Genomic DNA, 21493 nt, shown 5'->3' with positions numbered 1-21493 from the left:
ACTGGACGAATGTACCCGCGGACAAGTCAATACTTACGTGGTAAAGAAAGTTGCCGTTGCAATAATTAGTGCAATAAAGGGAGTAATAACATTGTTACGCCCCAGATCACCGTCACGCGTTGATAGACTATAGGGAAGATACCTGTTTACAAACATCGCTTTTGTTATTCAAATTTGCCAACCACAGGAACAAAAGACTTTTTGCTTTGACAGCCAGTTACGTTGGGCTCTGGTTGGCACCTTAATGACGATGGGTGACGTCAACGATATCTTCCCTATAAAGAGATCAACGATATCGTCAACGATATCTTTCCTATAAAGAGATCAACGATATCGTCAACGATATCCTCCCTATAAAGAGATTTAGCATCACGTTTACTTGAAACGTGAACGGCAAAAGTGACCACGTGACCATGATTTTCCCGCCATTTTCTGCTTTTGCCGGCTGCCGCTTGCCGTCTCTACGTGAAATTTTCGTCTCGTTTTTCTTCTACATAAGTTGTTTGAGGGAAAAAAGTACCCAAAAGCCATTTTCCGGTATATCAAGGGAGGAAAAATTAGCTTTCATGGTTTTAGAGTTCAAAACTGACTCCTTGCCGCAATTTTCTTGATGAACTCGCGTTGACTCGCTGTTGACCGACAAAACAGCTTCATCGAAACTCTCAAAATTTGACGGGTAAGGATTTTTATTTTATATAGCGTCTTTTTCTACGAACATTGTTTGCAAAGACTCCGAGTTTTTGTTTTTGCTTTTTAGTAACTATTAAAAAAGTACTTGAAATGCTGTGGGTCACGCGGAGATTCTCTCTATTTTACGTGAAACGTGAGACGGCAAGCCGACGTTTTCCGGATCACGTAAACCTGATGCTAAAATCTCTCTAATATATTTTTAGATCAGTGTGACAGTAGTGACGTAACATGCAAGTCAAGTATAAACTTTCGTGTGCATGACTCTCCGGGCTCATCAACTTGTCTCTAACATAAAATTTTATTTCTTAAACTAGAAATATTATGTATAAATGCGAATACTTTGACATTGGTCTTTCCGATAAAGTACCGTTATGCCCCTCTTTGGTAATTGAGAAATGAGGATTTCCTTTGTGAGGGGCACATTGGAACTTTAGCTCACACGTTCTTGCGCCACCTCTCACCATCAAAAAGCGCATGTTTGAAATTTAAAATACGAGTCACCCAAAACACGAATTGAAAGCTTACACCGAGTTTTAAAGTCGTGCTCATAACAAATGCTATGATGAGAAGTGCAGTTTTTGTTAAATTGAAGTCCTTATCTCTAAATGTACCAATTCATCGAGTCCTTGATAACTTTACTCTCATCCCATAAAAGTGGTGAATTTATAGTTCCTATCAAACATGATAATGTAATGGATTTGATGATAAAAATTACGGACAGAAACATACTTATTAAAGACAACATTAATATTCGAGTTATCTGTAAAATCATAGTTAATAGAGGGGAATGGTTATGCAACACGACAAATTTCTTTGTTGTAGGTTTTTGTTCTCTTTTTTGGCCTTGACCGTGCACAAAACACAATAGTTGTTTACTCCGTACTGAGGAACAAGCCAATAGAAACGTGTTGGTTACGTAATTCATGCATAGTGTATGAGCGCAAAACAAAAGATTGTGCACGGTCGTGGACTTTCCGACCTAAATCTTGGTATCTTTGTTTGCTCCTCTGATGTTTGCCGAGCTTCCAAACCAGTCCACTCTATTAACTATGGTAAAATATTATATTTGACCTGCTGATGGTGTCATGAGGACACCGAAACGTTGTCTTTAATAAGAATATATAATTTTTGTGAATAATTATTGTCAGGAGATGTCCGAAGTAATGTTGAGCGATACAGGAATATATTTCCTGTTGCGAACCTATTCATACCAATGTTATTTTATGGATAAAAATAGATTCCGCGTTGCCATTTTGAGAAGGTTGTTTATATGAAGTACCTCCACCCCGGACTGCATGTGTATGTACAATTACCGGGTTGATTTGAAAGTTTTGAAATTTGTTCCCTAATTGTTTTTTTTTCTTTTCTCCTTGTATAAGTTTTTACATTAGTAGAGGGAACTCTTTCATTGAAGTTGTTATTAAAATAAACAGAGTTGGAGCTATAGTTTTCTGACCGCCCCGTTTGTGACTGCAGATCATCTTCAGTTCTTGGAAAAAAAGGGTAAACATTCATGATAAGGAGACAACAAAACTAGAGCCAGATGACTTGGTTATTCGAGTTCTCGAGGTTGTAGATTAAAGTGAGACTCGAAGAGCTCGGGAAATGCTGCGTTTTTATCAAAGCAAGAGTTTCCAGATTAGCGCGATTTAGAAATTTGGGCTTAGCTACAATAATTCCGAAAAATCGCCTAAAGATCTAGCCTTATAATCTCCGAAAAAGTTCTAAAAATCTCAATTTTATCGTAACCACAAAATGTGAACACAAATCATCAAAGTTAAAGATCCTTACAAGTTAAAAAGGGCCGCCTTCATTAAAGACTCAGAAAAGTAGCTCTCTGTAGGCGTCGGCCCCGCCTAAGCCATTTTTTTTTTCGGAAATTACTACAACAGCATTCTGGGACACACAATTGAATGGAAAAACTGCTGTTCATGAGCCATGAGGTCATAAAGTCCCTTTCTTGGACCTGAAATTGCATTTTAAAAAGTGCCTCAAGTTCCATAAATGCGCCAATAAAAAGCATTGTTTTACAGATTTTGTAGCTCTAACGGTTTTTAAAATCTTCGGACTTACCAAATTCATCTAAAAATCTCCAGTTACCTCATTTACCTCGCTGAAAGTTATAGGCTCTCTGTCTACCTGTAAGTTGTAACGCTGAATGCTGTAATTTACACGTGTGGGCGAAAGTCACCAGAACGTAATCTTTAATATGGAAGAGTGTGTGTGGACTTAGCTGCTAAGTAGACGTTACGTGTACCGCTGGTAAATTGCTTATCAACTGTATAGAAACTTGATCCAGTGGGTCTGAACTCACTTTATTTAGAGAAAAATATTATATCGTCATCCTAGATCTACAAAGCAAGGTCACTAAAAACAAAAAGTGAAGAGATCCTCGCACTTATGTTAAAAATTTAGCAATTGTCTATTTAAGCATTAGATGACGTTTTCCGTGTTTCCATAGCCTCATCTAAACACAAGGGGGAGCTGGGAGAATTCGAGAGAGTTACATGTATGCAAACCCGAGACGCAGTCGAGGGCTTGCATAACTGTCTTGAATTCTCCCAACTTTCCCGAGTGTTTAGATGAGACTACTTGGAGACACAGAAAAAAGTCCTCTGTTGCTTTTATAAAATATTCCTCAAAGATATTTCGACAAATGAAGGAAAATACTGTTTTTTTTACTTCTTGATTGAAACAGATTCTCTTAAAGTAAGCTTATATTTCCTACCAGCCAATCAAAACGCGCGTCTGACTACATAACCAATCAAAATTCGTGTGATGTCAGCCGTGTTTCCAAACTCTCATCTAAACACAGCTATTGACCAATGAGAGTGCGTGTACTATCCTAATTATTTTATAAAAATATATAGACACTTGAAAGATTCAGGTGGCTTCAACGGGATTCGAACCCATGACCTCTGCGATGCCAATGCATTGCTCCTCCAGCTCCTCAAGAGTTCGCGTGCCGGAATCGAAAGGACTCGATGAGTGAAAAAAAGGAATTTATTTGAACTGCTGGAAAGGGAGATAATTGTTTAAATTGTCCATGGGCGTTTGCCATTTGCACGGAAAATCCGGTTGGAATGGAATGCTCGTAATGGTACAGGATTTTCCGGCCGGTGTGGCGTTTCGCCAAGCCCGAGACTCTCGCTGCTAGAAAACAAATGGCGGCTGCATCTGCAGCGTCGAATGGCGGGAAAAGAGAACGAAGTGCACCGGGTCGAGTGGGAGTTTACAAATGGTACAGGATTTTTCCGGTCATTTCGGTTGGAACGGGAAAAGAGGAATACCTCTGAGGATTTCCATCTTTTCCAGAAACTTTCCGGTGGAATGAGCTGTACCATTTGAGTTTCCAACCGTAATTTTCGGTTTTTGTTGACAAATAGTAAATGCTCCAGATAAGTGCAAGGGTGACTTCGCCTTTTCGTCTATAACCCGCCGTTCAAAAGTAGTACTGAGAACTACACGCGAACTGAATTTGGAGATGCGGTGAAAAGCTAAGGTTTGCCGTTCTCTATTCCTCGTTGCAGATTCACAGAGAGGAAGGAAGAAATGCTCAAAATTCAAGTTCAAAGATCACGAACAAAAGCAATTGCAATTGTCTTTTGCGTTTACGTCACCGCTTAGTAGACTTTTGTGCATTATAAATAGTATATTGTCAATAGTATTTCTCTCTATAATAAATTTATTTCAATGGCATTCAGACCAAATTAATCAAAATTTCTGGACAATAATAAACAGTTTACCAATGCATGGTACACGTTTGATTAGAGGGATGGCGAAGTGGTGAGAGCACTCGCTTCCCACCAATGTGGCCCGGGTTCGATTCCCAACTTGTCGTCATATGTGGGCTGAGTTTGTTGGTTCACTACTCTGCACCGAGAGGCTTTTCTCCGGGTATTTTGGTTTTCCCCTCTCCTGAAAAACCGAACATTTGACTTGATTTGAATTGATTGTTAATTTCAGTTTACAGTGTTCCCAATTAGTGCTCCAGCGCTGGTACGACTAGACACTTAAATACCGTTCCTTTCCCTTTTATATCAATAGCAAGTGAAGTCCACGCACATGATAATTTTCTTCTGTCAGATCATGTTCTTGTGGCTTTGGTCCTCACTTTTGTCTAAACTTCTCAATATCTGATAGTAACCCAAACTTGGACCCCCCATGTTGCATAAGAAACTGGTTTTTCTACAAATCTGGGCATTTCTGCGCGTTTTCACGCAAGGAGTTTTCCTTTTGAAAAAGGATATTTTAATTAGCAAGAAAACAATACCGTCTTTATCAGCAAGGCTTAAAATCCCTACTCTTCTTGTTTGGCAGAGGACGACAAAAAATATATCAAACTGTCAGTAAAACCCGCTCTTGCATTGCTTAGAGGGCCATTTTTTCTCACTGCAGCTGCCGCTTTGTTGTTTTGTGACGCAGCGTTCTTGTTACAGCGTCATTCGTCGCCTACATTACGCATGACACATTCTTCATGACATCGCAATAAGGGTAGAAACAAAAGATTGCTCACTTAGATCACGTAGAAATGCTTGCTAATAGGATAAAGATAAGCCTTGAACGTCAATACCTTAGGATTAATGGGACAAACGAGTTATACAATGCAATTCAATCCACACGGCGCATTTTTATGATTCATTGAATACTTAAATAACGGCGAATTTTACGACAAAAAAGTCTCTCAATGACTGCACTGATTTTTCTCCGACTATTTGAGAACTGCAAATTTTGTAAAGCATGCGTTTCTGTCTTCATGAAGTCCTAATTGCAATCCAGTATTAAAGTTTGACCGGGCCTTACCACAGCATCAAAACTTTTAAAGGCGAAGACTTTAAAGGAAAAACTGTGGAACTTTGCAAGTGAAAATACTTTAAAGTTAGTATAGAAATGTTGAAACAGAGCCCGATGGTCTCAATCACAGTTTTGATTATGTGGTCGTTATTAAGTGAAGACGTTGTTTGTACGACATTCAAGCGCACTGAAAAAAATGATCATATAGTTACCATCAATATGACAATCGCCACTCAACAAAGAAGTTATGAGGTAAACATATTGATCGTAAACTTGAAAGATTGCCTAACAACTAAAGTCCTGTTGTTTTCCCTGGAGAACCGTTGATCATGGTAACGGCCAAACACATTCCGAAAAACCTTTGTCCTTTTAACAAAAGAGGTGCCAGCTATTGGAGGCCAGGATAGTGGGGGTTATTAGCTTTAGTTTCGCAATCTCATTTGATTTGCACTTGAAAGCCTTGATTAATACCAAACCGAATTTCACAGGCTTAATTACGACGAGGCTTTCGGGGTTACGACAGGTTTGTAATAAAGAGCTCTTGAAGAAACCAAGAATTTACCCAGTTCATCTTTGAAGAATGCCGATCTACCTGGAAGTGTTGGGTTAGTAAATCATGGGTGCTATCACATTGCTCTTTCACACTTGCATGCTGTTTTCTTTGTATCACTGAACAGATTATATACCTACTTATCTTTCAGTTCTGATCATAGCAACAAGTGCCTCTTCATATGTGACTGGAAATCTCTGCGAAAAAGCCGAGGTAAGTTGAGTTAGTATATTAAGCATCTTCGTTGGCGTTTGGTTGATGATGGGAAATTCCTTTTTAATGATCCTCCCTCGAGCTAAACAAAGCACAGAAGTAGTTCCAATATTGAAAACTTAGCTCGCCTGTACTACCCTTGTGGAAAGAAGTCAGGCCCTTCAATCCTTTGAGAAAATGATACGGTGGCCTTAGTAATAACTTACTAAGCTAGTGATCATACGACGTGTGTAATCGCTATGCGTCGTCCAGGTCATATGTATCTGTAGTATAGTGAATTCTGTCTCTGGAGTATTCTATAGAAGCATTTCTTTCGTAGACCGCGGTTGCATCACGAAAATAAAAAGGATTTTTAAGTCTTACTATCAGTGCACGGGATTTCGTTGGAGAAATTCAGGTGCTCTTCCCCTTTAATCATCACTGAGTTCTCATTTGCAGTAAAGAAAAACTGCGGCGGGTTTGTTAGAATCCTTGTGGAGATGTCTTGAACCAATTTGGCATTTTTTCCGCGTTTGGTAACAACTGTTTCAAGAGCACGTATGGTACGTGCATTATCCTAAAGAAGTCCACGCAGCGTTCATTTTGATGAATCCGTGGTTGTGACACGGAGAAAATCCAGAGTTTTTGAGCCTACGATGTTTTCCTGTTTTTGACATATGTTTAGTGAGACAACTGTTAGTAAATCATGATCAAAAGGTTATCATTTCAACGTTGAGGTTGGCGTCATCATTGATAGCAAAGACTTGATTGTACATTGATAATTTAGCCGTGACAGTCGGCACTCTGTGTCGACCTTTAAACGAATTTGCGCGTTTGCTGCGCCTCGCGTAATACGCGGCATCCTTTAGTCATCCAGCATGTTATGACATCACATCGGCAATGCAAAACCAAAGAAGATGGAACAAGATTTGAAGATAATGTTGGCATATCTGCCCTGAAAAGTGTTAGAATCCAAGGTCGATACTTATGAGTCGATCACTGGTAATGGCAAAATGCATTTTCTCGTCTTACACACTGATACTCGAAGCAATCTTGATTTGTCCAGGACAAACTTCAATTTGTTGAAATCTTTTGTCGACAATTGCGCAAATTAACTAACACTTTTGAAAAAATGTTAATCTCACAAAAATCAAATTTTATGTCAAGTTATTTCAAAGCCGACGAAGTTTCTTTTGTATCTTTTTGGTGAAACCAGGACTTTCTGGACTTTTTGCTGTCTTGCACAATTTCTAAGTAAAAAGATGTTACTAGACCACGCTTGACTGGATTTTGTTTGTGCTTTTGCGCAAAAAGGCACGTTGCCTAGCAACTAAAAGAAAGCGAAGCGCTTGAAGAATTTTACAGCCTATAAAGATTATCAGTAGTTTTCTAATATAATTTTTTCATTTGGAAAGAAATCGGAGAATTGAAGGCGCTGACGTCGGCGCTGATAGGCAGGCAGGTTTCTGTATGGGTTTGCACAAATGGTTACACTCGAATACCAGGCGCAAGGGGCCTAGGCACTACGACGGAGGCGCTGAAAATCGGTCAACACTGTACTCATGGCTATCATTCAAACTGACATTTCCCCTTTTTATTCAACTTGCACGACGTACAATCTTCTTCAAAGAAACAAACATTTTAAGCATTCAGAGAAGATTCAGAGTAGGGGAGGCAAAGAGTTAAACCCGGATCGAAGTAGCCTGCGTAGCAAGCGTTCCTGTTCGACAGAAGAGCTTCGAACCGATTTTCTGTAAACTGGCCGCGCGAAAGTATCAGTCTCTTGCCCCAACTTCCGCGCGGTCAGTTTGCGGAAAATCTTTTCGAAGCTCTTTTTGTCGAAAAGGAACGCTTGCTACGCAGGCTAGGATCGAAGGCATGTCATAACCCATTGCAGTTTCCGATATACACTACACCAACGAAATAAGCTCCCGGAATATCGAACTATTTAGAGTATTGACATAGTGGTACTCAGCAAAACAATTAAAAGCCAACCGTCTTCAAAGTGGGTTTTAGACCTAAATCCTGTAGATCAGCGCGGCTTAGCTTAGAAACGCTACTTTTTTGTTGAACTGAAGCTCTAATTCTGCCTGTTGTCATTCTTTTTACAGCGGTAAGCTTGTCATATTAAGATGGTATCTTGCGTCGTGTAATTGTTACGAAATGTTCAATGTCATTTTGAGGGATGGCCAGGAAATCAAGGCCGTCCTCGGAGACCCAGGGGCTGTTTATTGCATTGGGGCACAGAAAGGTGTAAACTCGCGACAAAAATGCGACGAAGAAAAGAACAGATCGGCTTGGAGTCGGCTTTCCAAACCGTTCTATACTTTTCTTCGTCGCCATTTTGTTTCGTGAGTTAACACTTTCGGGTAGACTTCCATACTGATCATGAAATGGCGGAGGACAAAGAACCACTGTCATTCCGATTAGGCGTCTGCCCTTGGGTCCCCTTGAGGATGGATCGAGCTCTATTATTTGGAATTTTGTGACATTACCTCGCTCAACGACTCATTTAAAATTGAACATATTAGAAAACCAACAAGTAGGTAACTGACTGATTTTGTTGTTTTCAATCGCAGACAACTTGCTGTCATGTCAATGAGTTCTGTGGTCAAGTGGAATTGTTTGGGAGAATATGCAGTGGCTTACCCAGGGTCTGTAAATACCTTGAAAGCAAACCTCCAAGCTCAAGCATCAGTTCAGCAAATCATTTCTCCACCAGCAAAATTAGCATTAGTAGCTCTACTCCCTTTGAAGAAAGCAGCAGTATCGAGGAGAGCGTTAGTATCGAAGACAGCACCAGTAGCTCAAGTCCTTCTAGTACTATCATTCCCAGTTCATCAAGAACCAGTTCCCTATCTTCTACCATTGTGAGCACAAGCCTTTCCAAGTCATGGCCAACTATGGTGACCTCAGCAATTACCGCCATGCCGGGAACCGTCTGCCCCTACAGCACCCATCACATTCTGTACACGACCGCAAGTTTGACCCCATGGTGGTCATCTTATAATGTTCCTGAGGCTTTCCGTGAATGGCTGCTGAAAGATGTCCAAAAGTTTGCTAAATGCCATTATGGTACCAAGTTCTGCGCTTTGAATCAAAAGTGCATCCCTAATCATGAGAATTGCACCATCCATCTTACCAATGACATGCTGCGCAATTTGACGAGTACACCGTGGTGCACAAAGTGCTCTCCTGGTAAATTCTTTTGCCCATCATACATGCAGTGCATTGGTGTCAACGAAACTTGCTCTTATGAAGACCTCTTTCAGTGGCAGAAAAATAAGAACTCCAGCATTGGGTTATTTGGCATAGTGTGTGGAGCTAACGAGACCTTCTGTATTGAAACCTTGAGCTGCATTCCTAATACCACTGCATGTGAAAAAGAAATTGACTATGTTGCCAGTCGAGAGAAGGCTGAAATATCATGCAAGCAGGGTGAAAAGTTTTGTCCTTACACTTCATCATGCCAAAACGTGTCAGATTGTAAAGGAGCTCCATCTCGGAACTACACACTGCAAGATGATTATCTAGGAGGTAGGAAGCTTGTACATATATTAAAGGGGCTGTGTCATGCAAAATTGTGTAATTTCATGACAGTCCCAGAATTCCCAAAAAGTAGAATGAAACATTGACCACTTAAAATCGTTGAACAACATAATACAGCAAAAGGAAAGAGAAGCATGGATGGACCCAAATGGACAAGATTGAAACCGATTGCATTTGGAAAATGTCGGCCAGACGTTTTTCAAGTTTACGGCAAATCTCCTGGATAAAGGTCGTTTTTGCTTTAATAGAATCATCTTGTTTGTGATGTAACTATAAGTTTATCAGTAAAGGAATTCTACATTACCATTTTAAAGTTTAAAGTCTTGATAAACTAAAGATGCCCCCTAAACATGCTAAAATAATGTGACATACAGTGGCCCAATTAATATCCAGAAAAGCCACAGAATTTGAATAACATAAAAGGTGGGCCTGGGAACTCAAATTGAGTGCATACCTAACAAAGACTTCAACTGTTTCTGTTTGTCTAATTGAAAACTTTTACTTATTTGTTAGGGTGGGCCCATCTTTGCCAGATGCAAAATCTAATATGTCCGGCTGTTTCTCATGCTGTGGTGAAATGTGCTGAAGCTCGGGACAAGTTTGATTGCAAGTAAGTTGAAGATTAGTTTTGGCCAAAAAACAAGTGTTCTTCCTCTTATATGATGCTTGCAAGTCTGGTGGCACAAAGGAACTTCTCACATCTTTTCGACTTGTCTCAGTGAGCTCTCAAATTCCAATCAGTTTCTCATCTATCTCTCTACTACAAAATCTGCTAAGTTGTCTTTTGGCCTTCGTTCTTTTCTCTGCAGTCACTTTTTCAGTCTCCCACCTTTAGAATGTGACTGACATTATTCTACTTTTCTTCCTCTTTCCTTTGCCCAAGGCCTCTATACTTGGGATTTCCAGCAACCCCTGGTTGATGTCATTGTTGTTGACTCTAAAGATCTCTAGTTATCTCTTTTTATGGTTCACAGCACTTGTACATGTATATCTTGAAAAAGTGTTTCATCTATTTAAAGTGTAACCATTATGTAAGTTGAGTTCACTTGGGCTTTTCAAAGAGCTGAGTTGCACATGAAATTATCTGCTTTTAAAGAGCCAGTTACTTTCTTGTAGATAATTCCATGACAACTGTGAATCCTACCAAGAAATATATCATACATCAAACAATCAAAAATTGTCTAAACCAGTTAAGTTCAGACAACTGTTTGGTTCAGCAGTTTGCAAGCAACTTTCTTGACGGCAAATGTTTGGCCTCAAAATGCAGGTCCAGTTGACCTTTATTTTATCATACACATTTGCCCAGCTTATCTTTTAACCTCCTGAAAAAACCTCATTGTAACCCACATACTACTAACAGTAGAAGAAAGAGGGTGGAAAGGAGACAAGACCATTAATAGAAGGGTCTTCTCGTAAACAATAATTGTTCTTCATCTTTACGAAATAGACTGCGAGCAGTCCCTTGATAAATCAGTTGAGCGGCCCGCTTTTCTGAGGCGGTCGTGTTTTGTCATGCAAACAAACAAAATGACCGAGGGAGGCTTTATTTGTTTGCATGACAAAACACGACTGCCTCAGAAACAGCTGGCCGCTGGACTGATTTATGAAGGGACTGCTCGCAGTCTATTATATGAAAAGACCTGCAAATATGACAACCCCTGGCAACAGCGGCGTCTGACATTTGCAGACTGCAGACAAATAGTGCTGATAAACAGTATTTAAGTCTAAACACCCATTTCAAATAGCACTGATAAACAGTATTTAAGTCTAAAAGAAACCCATTTTAAAACGTTCTTAGACTTAAATACTGTTTATCAGCGCTATTTGTCTGCAGTCTGCACTAGTCTGCAAATGTCAGACACCATGGCAACAGTTAGGACCTGGATCCTTTTTGTTTACTTTCTTTCCAAAGTCTCAGTTAGTTTAAAATACAGTGTGATCATTATCTTTCACTTTTTTGTTCAAGTTTTTGTCCAGATGGACACGCATTTTGTAAGGGAAATGGCTTGTGTCAGGAAGAAGGAAAGCCGTGCTGTTCACAAGGTAGGCATGGAGTCAAGAGTTGCAAAATCTGTGTTAGTGCTATGGTGGAGACCAGTGATTACAAACATGTAACTTCAGTAATTACTGTATAGTTCTCCAAAAAACAGGATTGTTGCCATACTTGTACAGAATGAGTACTGTAATATTATTTGATCTACCATAGTATTATTGATATGCCTTTCAAATCTGAATCATTGACTTCTAAGGCTAATTTAACAAACCAAGCATATACGTCAGCTTGAAGGCTTGGAGTGTAGGATATTCTCTTCTCTTCTAGGCATGACCAGAAAAAAAGTGTTTGTGTTTTCATGTTATGTGCGATTCTGTTAAATGATCAGGAAGCATCATCAGTTTCCTTGACTCAAAAGTCAACAAAGTAGTGACCAGAGAAAGGGCTATATTTAGCCTTGTGTTTTTCCCTTTTCAGTTTATTTTGTGCGATCTCAACCAAATAGACCAGAGGCATTCCCTTCTACCGGGTATGTCAGCCGAGTTGCATTCTTTTTTATTCAATCATGTTTTGTCATATAAATGAAAGAAACTGCAGAGGGACGCTTTCTTTGTCCTCTACTCCTTGGAAGCTGTTTCTTGTAATTATTGTGGACAACACATGATTGATTTGAAAAGTAGCTGGCTCAACTGACATGGGACTGCCAGAAGTCTAACAAACAAATCTTCTGCTATTCAACATTGTCTGCAGTTGCACGATTCCTGTATATATTACTTACTTATCCTTGATTTTTTCTTTTTTTGTTTTAAAGGTGAAGAAAAATGTGATTTTAGCAATTCTTGCAGCACCCCATCACAATGCAAGAATTATTCAAACTTATGTGAACTTGCAACATCAGGTTACATGTTCAACTTTACATTTGAAGTGAACTTTAGTGCAATTCAAGGAAATGTAGAGGGTTTCAAGAAAAATATCACAGAGATAATTATAAATGCCACTCGGGTTTCATGTATTGCTGATATCAACGCATCACCTGGAAGCATAAATGTGTCCTTCATTTTGGTCCCTACAAAAGGACAAGCTCTAGAGGATTTCCAGCAATCTGTGTCTGCACTACAACGTGTGATTGAGTCTGGTAATTTCATTGTGACCCTACCATCAGGCCAACCGGTTACAGCAAATGCTGTGTCATTGACAGTCGAACCAGTAACTCCACTGACAACACCTCCACCGACAACAACTTCTCCGACAACAACTTCTTCATCGCCAAAACCAACAGATTCTGATGCATCAAACGAGAATTTAACTGTAATCATAGTTTGCAGTGTGGTTTTTGGACTTTTGTTCTTAGTGATCATTGGAGTTATCGCTTACTGCATTATAAAGAGAAAAAAACAAAGTGGAAGGATATCACCCACGCAATCACAGCATCTCAAGGATGCAGACCAAGATTCTCTGGAAATGCGTGGTCGTTACAGGAAAGTAGATCACCCTGGTGAGTTGTATGGAATTTTTTTACTTTGTATAGTATCAGTGAATGAAATGATATATGAAATGAATCATATAAAATTATTGAACTGCAGATATGAAATCAAGTGAAGCTATGATTACTAAAATTGCATTCACAACTGCTAGGATCAAAGCTTCAATTGATTTGTATAGTACGCTGTCATTGTTGTAATAATGCTGGGCCCGGTTGTTCGAAAGCCGATTAGTTTAATCCAGGATTAGCGTAAACTTTTGTTTCATGTTTTCAACTTTTTGGTGAAAGGTTGTTTTGCTTATTTTTGTTTTTCAAGATTGGCTTCTTCTAATGTAAAGTTTTGCCAAATATCAACGTTGAACAGCATTTAGTAGTGGAGTAATAAACTCCTTGGTTAATTTTTAATCTGGGATTAGCGTTAATCGGCTTTTGAACAACCGGGCCCTGGAGTTTTAGTCAACCATCCTCAAGTGGTGGTATGAAACCAGATCTTGAAATACAGATTAATTTTTAGCCAATGTTTTTAAGTTGGTCCTCAATTAGCTTACCTGGCCGTGAGGAACATCTCAGAAGGTCCAAACAAAATCAGTCCAATTTTGTTGTGTCCAGTTCATATCTTTTATGAACATGTGAGCTGATTTAAGTTCGTTCACCACATGTGATGAACATTGTTCAACCATGACCTCAACCTCAAATTAATTAACCCAAATATTATTTTTTAGTGTTATCTTTGACGAAGGGCTAGCACTTGATTATGGATATATTGTCACTTACAAATGTTTTTTTACGGTGGTTTTACCTTTTCAAATTCTTTAGATAAACCACTCCCTTCCGATGCAGAACCATAGTTTCTTTAAAGGGAACCTCCACCACTAAAACAACAAAAGAACTTTAAACCACAGAACATAACGCTAACATTTAAAATTGTTCGAACTCTTTCCAATGAAAGCGTTTGTATCCGAAAAAAATGACTTTGAAAACGCTTGTTTTGGTTTTCAAATTTCCTGGGTGCCGCCATCTTGGATAATTGTGACGTGTCGTGGTTGTCCTATTGTTCTGACACAAAGAGCTTTTGTTCTGGAACAATAGGGCAACCGCGACACGTCAAAATTATTCAAGATGGCGGCTCCCAGGAAATTTGAAAGCCAAAACAAGCGTTTTCGAATTCATTTTTCTCGTATATATACGCTTTCACTGGAAAATGTTTGAACAATGTTAATTGCAAACATGAGGTTCTTTGGTTTAAAGTTGTTGTTGTGTTAGTGGAGGTTTTTTTTAAGAACTAAGTAGCCCCTTCTTTTGCTGGATAGTTTCTGTCTATTCCTCTTTCACCTGATGTGAAGGAATCCGGAATCCAGCAAATGTGAGGCTTTAATTGGAATCCGGAATCCATCGTATAGAATTCAGAATCCATAGATTTTGATGGAATCCAAGATCCATTTCGGTGGAACCGTAAATTCGGAATCCGGAATGTAGGACTTGGGATCTGGGATCCATTATTCGGGATTTAGAATTTACATTATCAATTCCGTTGATAAAATCAAATTTTTGTATATAGCGTAACAAGACCGAGCGAGACCAGTTTCTTGAAGTGGTGTTACACGGTGGAACTCCTGTTTTGCTGCGACCGTTGCAGAAGTAGAAAGCGTGAAACTTTTCTCGCAACGGAAGTTCAAAAAAGTTTCACGAAACCGACTACTTTACAAGGTGCGATACCTCCTGAAACTTGTTTCGTAGCACCGTTGCACACACGTTTCAGATGAAAGTTTCAACGTGTAACAGCGGCTTTAGCTGTTCTGTCCATATAAAGATGACTATTTAGATATGTAATGGATGCAACAAAGTATTGATGCAGCATTGAGACTTGAGTGTTCATGTTCTCTGATTAGTAGAGCCAAATTTTGTTTCTAAATCAAGGGAAATCTGCATCACATATACAAATTTTATTTACATTAAAACATTTGATTTTGTTCCTTTATGAAGGATTAATAATAATTTAATTATTATTGTTATTATTATCATCCATTCCTCAGATTCAAATTACAACCGTGCTCTGAAGACAGCCATAAGTTTTTAACTTGATCTCTTGCACTTATGCCGGCAAATTCACCTTACCAGTGTTGGTTGCATGACCAAAGTAGATATCGAACATTAACGTGCTCTGTCTGGGTTTGTGTACGTGAGGAACAATGGCAGTCAATCCACAACATAAAGAAAATGCAGGACACTTCGTATGATATGGGGGGTTGAGGCTTATGGCTTTGGTTCAGATGTCGTTTATTCGTGTGACTCAGTTCCAGCTCTTGCGCTGTGAGTATGCTCAGGAAGACTGCAAGGGGTTTGAGAGTGATCGAGTAATCACTTAACAACAATAAGTTTGTCTCTGTAAAATATAGAGAAGTTTAATGCTTCCTCAAAATGCCTGGTGTATAATTTTTGTGGTCCTCATTTCATGAACTTTGTCACCATCATTTAACGTTCGCTCCATTCGCCACAGAGGCAAGCCATCGTTGAGTTTAGAAAACACCTAAATAACAGAAAATGGAGCGAAAGCGCCTAAGGGGGATGGACTGCAAGCTGTTGTAGATATCTTTTACTGTAAATTGTGCACGTCAGAAGAGTGAGCAGGCGAAAGCGCTTGCGCCTGCGCTAGAAAAAGGCAAGTGTCTTCAAATATCTATTCTAATTCACACTTGTTTTTTGCTTGCGTTTGCGTCACCTTTTGCGTTTCTAGTGTGAACTGGCTTTAGACAAGTGATGTTTTTAGACAGAGAAACGAAATGTCCAGTAGTAGTTAGGCACAGTCTGAAGTAGAGTATGATTGTACATATTTAGTGTAGCCTTTCCAGTGCTTATAGTTTAATCAATAAAGTGATTCGTAATAAAAAGAACCATTCTTGAGTCCGTTCCTTTAAAGCGTGGGAAAATGAAAAAGAGCTGACCCTTGATGAGAATATGTAAAGACTTTTTTGAATTCTTTGTTAAAGTGACACTGCACACAGGTATCGAGCCGAAAGGGATATTCCAAAGGGAACATAGTTAAAGGGACTGTCATCTCAGGCGCATGCGTGGAGCAATGGAAGGCGCTTTGAAAAAGTCGGGCCAACCGATTCATGTCTTCCGGGAGGGAATGGAACCCGGTACAACTGCGCACCAATCCCTGCACTAGTCCCCGTGTTCTTCAAAGAAAGTTTAAAGTGCATTGTTTTATTTTCTGGGCATCTAACAGCCCAGTAACAGCATTTTTTTGTCGGAGGATGATTTTTCCGTCTGCCCTTTTTTTCTCCCCCATATAATTTTCATTTAAAGACAATTTTTCGTATCCTTTCACTGGCCATCATTCCATTTGCTGTGACAATGTTTCCACATGTTTCGAACCACACGTTTGCCATCTCACGCAGGATATATATATATATTTTTACATCAACCAAAGCGTTAAACCAAAAGGCACACACACACAAAGAACGTTTATCTATTTCCAATGAAAATCGACAGTATTTCAAATTTTATACCAGGGTGCACTCAGATGAGAGATAGTGGACGAAGGAAGCCGGTCGTAGTATGTACTGTAAATAATTTTGCACAATCTCGCCTCTTTTCAAGCAAGCTCGAATAGATCAATTATTGTTTTATTAAAAACTCTACTATCATAGTTGCTATTTTGTCCATATTCCTCACAGCAACGTTACATGGCCACAACAACTTCACTATATTTGTGAAGCATGGAAAAGTGGCTTTGATGGAATAATGGGTAAGCCAATCAAAAGTCAGGAAGAGCAAATCTTCAGACAATAATCTAATCCAATCAAAAAGAAATCGATACATTTCGTTGTGTTCAATATTATCTGCAATATGTGTAAGAAAATGGAACTTTCGGATACACTGATGGCAAGTTTTACATAAGGCGCGTTTTTCAGTATTGTAACAAAGCAATGGAATACGGAAGATACCCCATGAATGATATCGACGATATCATGAATTGGCGATCAGACGTCAGTTGTTCAAAAGGTGGATAACCGCTCTATCCACCGGATAAATCACTATCCAGCGGATAAGCACTAGCAAAACCGATTGAATTATGCCGTGGATAGTGCTTTATCCAGTGGATAACGCTATCCGCTCTTGAAGTCTTCGAACAACTGGGGCGTGTGATGGTCTCCGGATCCTTTGATGCGAATCCAATTTTACAATGAAAAATACAAAAACATCGATAACAACACAAACTCGGAATTCAGATTTTGCGAAAATAGACATTTTACAAATTCCGATTTCAACCGGAAATGATGTGAATTTTTGAAAAACACTCCGATTGTTGCAAACACTAACTCCACTTTTTGAATAAGCTTTGGAAGTGTTCAACAATAACAGCTACTTAAGAAATCCATGAAAAGCATCCCTGCATTAGTATATATTCTGAATACAAATTTACAACGTGCCCCACAAGATTTCTTTTCTTTTCTGACCGTAAGCAATCAGAGAAGAGAAGACTGTTCACGAGTTTTTTTCGGTGATGCTATCGCTCTGGGATTCGAGATTCTAACAAGAGTCGGGGATGATACTAATAATACCTAATAATTATGAAATAATTAAAATTTGTTATAATCCCGTTTCAAGAGCCCGCATTGGACCATGTACTCACGGCACCGGGTGAACTAAAAATTTGAACTGTTTTCGCAGTTGAGCAGGAAAAGAGATGAAGAAGGAGCAAGCCTCTCATACTTCAGACTCGGAAACTATGGACAACCTTGGGGTCCAGCCCATTTCTCTCCTCCTCCATGAATGCGCTCGCATTTTTACTTGCTGAGATTCTTCGACGTGTTCATCGCCTTGAAAATTGCTACTTGCTTTTTGGGCAGAAGGCACCCACGCATGCGAATCCTTAGGATGCCGCTGTAAAGAGGGAAGTGAAGCGTGCTTACTTGTGAAAATGTACTGCCTCACGTCAAGATGGTTGTTGGAACTAAACGTGGGCATTGTGTTGCCTCGGTCACGAGGCAATGACATACTTTCATTTTCCACCGTTTTTCTATGATAAAGTTCATCACTGGAATTTCGCCGAGTTGGCGACTTCGACGGAATGGTACCATTTGGTATTGTACCCCTCCCATCTCGTCGAAGAGAGGTGGTTTTTCCTCCATCACAAGCTCTGCGCGATTTCTTCTTTTTGGAACGTTCACCATCGCCTTTGCTAGATGAAGGTAAAGGAACCTCTGGTTCCGCTATAAGTAAGTTCAATTGTCGATAATCTCCATGGTGAAACAATTCTTCACTGGAATAGCGGCGACTGGGTATATTTCCTGGAAGCATACCGTTTGGAATTTTAACACGAGAATCTTGGTGATCAATTTTGTGTTTTTTGCGTTCTATTGGAGGACGTTTGCCTTCGAGAACGTCACGCAATCGTTCACTGGACCTGCGTGACACACCAGTAGCTTCTGGCTTGGCACAGTTGCATGGTAAAGTTCCACTTCCACGATAACACAGCTCCTCACTAGAATTCCGTCGCGGAAATGTATTTGTGTCTTTTGCAAATTTTCCACGCTCCTGTTGCAGATCAAAAACTGTTCTCCAATTTGTGTCACGCGACTTTTTAGCTGGGTAACGTAACGTTGTGGCCTCATCCTCGCTGCTCTGAAAGGTGCTAAAGCTAGCTTGCCGATGAACCGTAATTTCCCTTGACCCCAAGGAAATCCCGTCAACAGAAGATTGTCGAGTTGGAATTTCGACGGAGTGGTTGGCGTTGCTTTCCTCGTCTGTACTTTCTTCGCTTCCATCAACAGGACTTCCGGTGTACATTGTCGTGACAACAGGCTGAAGACAAGGCCTGTCAGATTGGTTACCATTGGTTCGTATACTCGGTGTTCGACTTGGAGGCCCTCCTCTCATAGAGCCATTTAAGCTGCGATTACTAAAAGAGATGCTGTGACCAGCCGCGCTAGCCCGTTTGAGTGCTTGCTGTCTGCGGGCCGCAAGCCTGTATAAATGTTTCTCTTCCGTACGGCTGATGAAACAATAGTAAAATACGAGACAGACGACGAAAGCGACAAGGATAGGTCCAAGAAACACTGCTAAATAGAACCAGACCCGCGGCTTGCAATGCCAAGTAGCAATAAGCTCATTATTAAGATAAGACGTGCCAGATGACTTTTCTGGGATTTCCAGAACTCCCACCTCAGAGGAACTGAACAATAGCTTTCCGGAGCACGTTTTCTTCACTCCAGCGCTGCAAACATATACCGATGAGGACAGATCGTAAGATTTTCGATCTATTTTCAAGTCAAATTTAATCCTTGCATAGTCCTTGTCTCCTTTGAAGTATTTGAAAAGAACAAAGTAGTTTCCCGACTCGAGGATGTTTACGCTGTATGATATGCGCGTGGGTTTTACTGTTGGTTTATCATTCCGGTTATCTCCTCTGATGCCCGACAAATCATCGTTATTTTCGATCCACTCGTTCAGTCTCTTTTTATCCTTGAAAATAAACAATTTTAACACACTGTCAGATTCTGCTTTTACGGTAATAGCTGACCCCGCCAGCAAATAAAAGCCCTTATACCAGTAAGGACGTTTTGAAATAAATATTTCAGCTGATATGTTTGTTGCTTGCAGCTGGGGACGAGTTGTCAGGGACTTCAAAATCCAGAGGTTTCTCTCGAAAGCGTCCTCACCGAGAGAAATTTCCTCACAGAAAGCCGTCGATACTGAGATCATCCTGATGTCTCCCTCAGCAAGCACGTACTTTTGCGAAAGAAACATTGAAACGTTCAAAATGAGGATTATTAATGCTATGGCGGCTGATAAAATAATGAGCATGGATATTCCAGAACAGATGCAAACGCGAAGTCTGAACCGCTGATAATTCATATATCCCTTTCCATCGATATTTTCTGGAATATAAACGACTTCTGCTGTCGGTGTCGCCATAACGAACAAAAAGATCCCAGAGGAAAGAGATCAGAGTAGTTAAGGCATTTACAGTACTATGTTAGTGAGACGTTTATGGTGAAATTGACACCACTGTCAATTTCTATCGCGAATATCACATGTTAATCAACAAGATTAGAAACCGAAAAGCAGATCAAGTTGCTGTATGATATCATGGAAAAATACGCCGACAGAAACTAAATTTTTCTCCGAGATTCTGAGCTATTTTTATGCCTATTAATTCGTAATTGCAGAGGACTTCAAGTATAAACAAATGTTTCCTTCCAGCCACGTTTGTTATCATGGAAGCAATCCTCAGTTTGATAATTATCTTGATCCACCGGAAATTGTTTTGCCCCACCTATATTGCTGGTTTCATGCCTAGATTTGATGATGTCTGTATGTAAAAGAAGATTTTTTTTTCTGGAGGTGAGGGTGGGGTGGTATAGAGGTACAGGGATATCTTATCCATGAAATGACGATGTTCGTCCTTTTTATTGATGAAAAACTGCCAACTGTGTTCATGCGGGGTCCTTTGGAATCTTGGATCGCTTTTTTCCAGATGGTGAGCCCGGGTAGTGAAACGAGAGAATCCCTCATATTTCCAATCTCTCCGCCATGGGATTGTGTGTGCCAAAGAAGCTTGGTTTGATGATAGGCCAGACTTTATGTTAGTAGTTTAGAAACAAATTGTACGTAATCAGAAAATGATATTGAGGACATTTCGTCCTCGCAGTAAAATACAAAGGATCATCTGTCTGTCATTTTTCTACGCAGCTTCTAGTAAATGCTGCTATGTGACATTTCATTTATGCCAGTGATTTTTTTATCTTTCTTTATCGGTAGTTTTCGTTTACGCTCAACTCAGGAAGAATACATTCTTACCAGCGTCATTAATCGCCGTTAAACCCAGAGGTAAACGAGTGTATTGCCACATGCCTCGTTTTTGCAACGATGCCGCTACAAGTAGTGACAGTAGTGGCCGGGTATGCCTGGTATCTTGCGGCCACTCCAATCGATCAATCTTGCCGGCTAAGGTTGCCCAGCTTGAGCAATTTTTACAAGAACAACAAAAAATGACGGAAATACGATGCGTAATGGAGGAATGCTTGGAATGGTCAATCTGTCTATACAAGAATATCCTGCGAGCAAGCTCTCACCCCGCAAGAGATTTTGCTCGCAGGCTAATACAAGAAATGAAAAAATCCCAGTATCTAACTTAAGGGAAGATATCGTTGCCGTCACCTAGAGCCTCATTGGTTGTCGAAACAAAGGGTCTTTTGTTGCTGTGATTGGCATATTTGAATTACGCAGTTCA

The 21493-nt window shown here is 39.9% G+C and overlaps 2 protein-coding genes across 2 annotated transcripts; one reads left to right on the top strand and one right to left on the bottom strand.

Moving 5' to 3' along the window:
• Nucleotides 1-8386: 8386 nt before the first annotated feature.
• Nucleotides 8387-16144, top strand: LOC137994569 (uncharacterized). The gene is made up of 5 exons (XM_068840160.1): nt 8387-9763; nt 10289-10385; nt 11742-11818; nt 12580-13263; nt 15285-16144. Exons 1-5 carry the CDS (start codon nt 9130-9132, stop codon nt 15326-15328), a joined length of 1536 nt encoding a protein of 511 aa, XP_068696261.1. The 5' UTR covers nt 8387-9129; the 3' UTR covers nt 15329-16144.
• A 722-nt stretch (nt 16145-16866) lies between these two features.
• Nucleotides 16867-20973, bottom strand: LOC137994560 (uncharacterized). Its single transcript, XM_068840148.1, has one exon. It carries the CDS (start codon nt 20173-20175, stop codon nt 17965-17967), a length of 2211 nt encoding a protein of 736 aa, XP_068696249.1. The 5' UTR covers nt 20176-20973; the 3' UTR covers nt 16867-17964.
• Nucleotides 20974-21493: the final 520 nt, after the last annotated feature.

This window comes from Montipora foliosa, chromosome 1, assembly GCF_036669935.1.
Source record: "Montipora foliosa isolate CH-2021 chromosome 1, ASM3666993v2, whole genome shotgun sequence".
In the NCBI taxonomy this organism is placed as follows: domain Eukaryota; kingdom Metazoa; phylum Cnidaria; class Anthozoa; order Scleractinia; family Acroporidae; genus Montipora; species Montipora foliosa.
This window is presented reverse-complemented; position numbering and strand designations above follow the sequence as displayed.

What these genes read in the sequence shown, in the direction of transcription:
- LOC137994569 (XM_068840160.1), top strand. Translation starts at nt 9,130, where the DNA reads ATGGTGACCTCAGCAATTACCGCCATGCCGGGAACCGTCTGCCCCTAC. An exon ending in GCAAGATGATTATCTAGGAG is followed by an intron (nt 9,764 to 10,288) that starts GTAGGAAGCTTG and finishes CTTATTTGTTAG; the next exon opens with GGTGGGCCCATCTTTGCCAG. An exon ending in CAGGAAAGTAGATCACCCTG is followed by an intron (nt 13,264 to 15,284) that starts GTGAGTTGTATG and finishes TCCATTCCTCAG; the next exon opens with ATTCAAATTACAACCGTGCT.
- LOC137994560 (XM_068840148.1), bottom strand. Translation starts at nt 20,175, where the DNA reads ATGGCGACACCGACAGCAGAAGTCGTTTATATTCCAGAAAATATCGAT.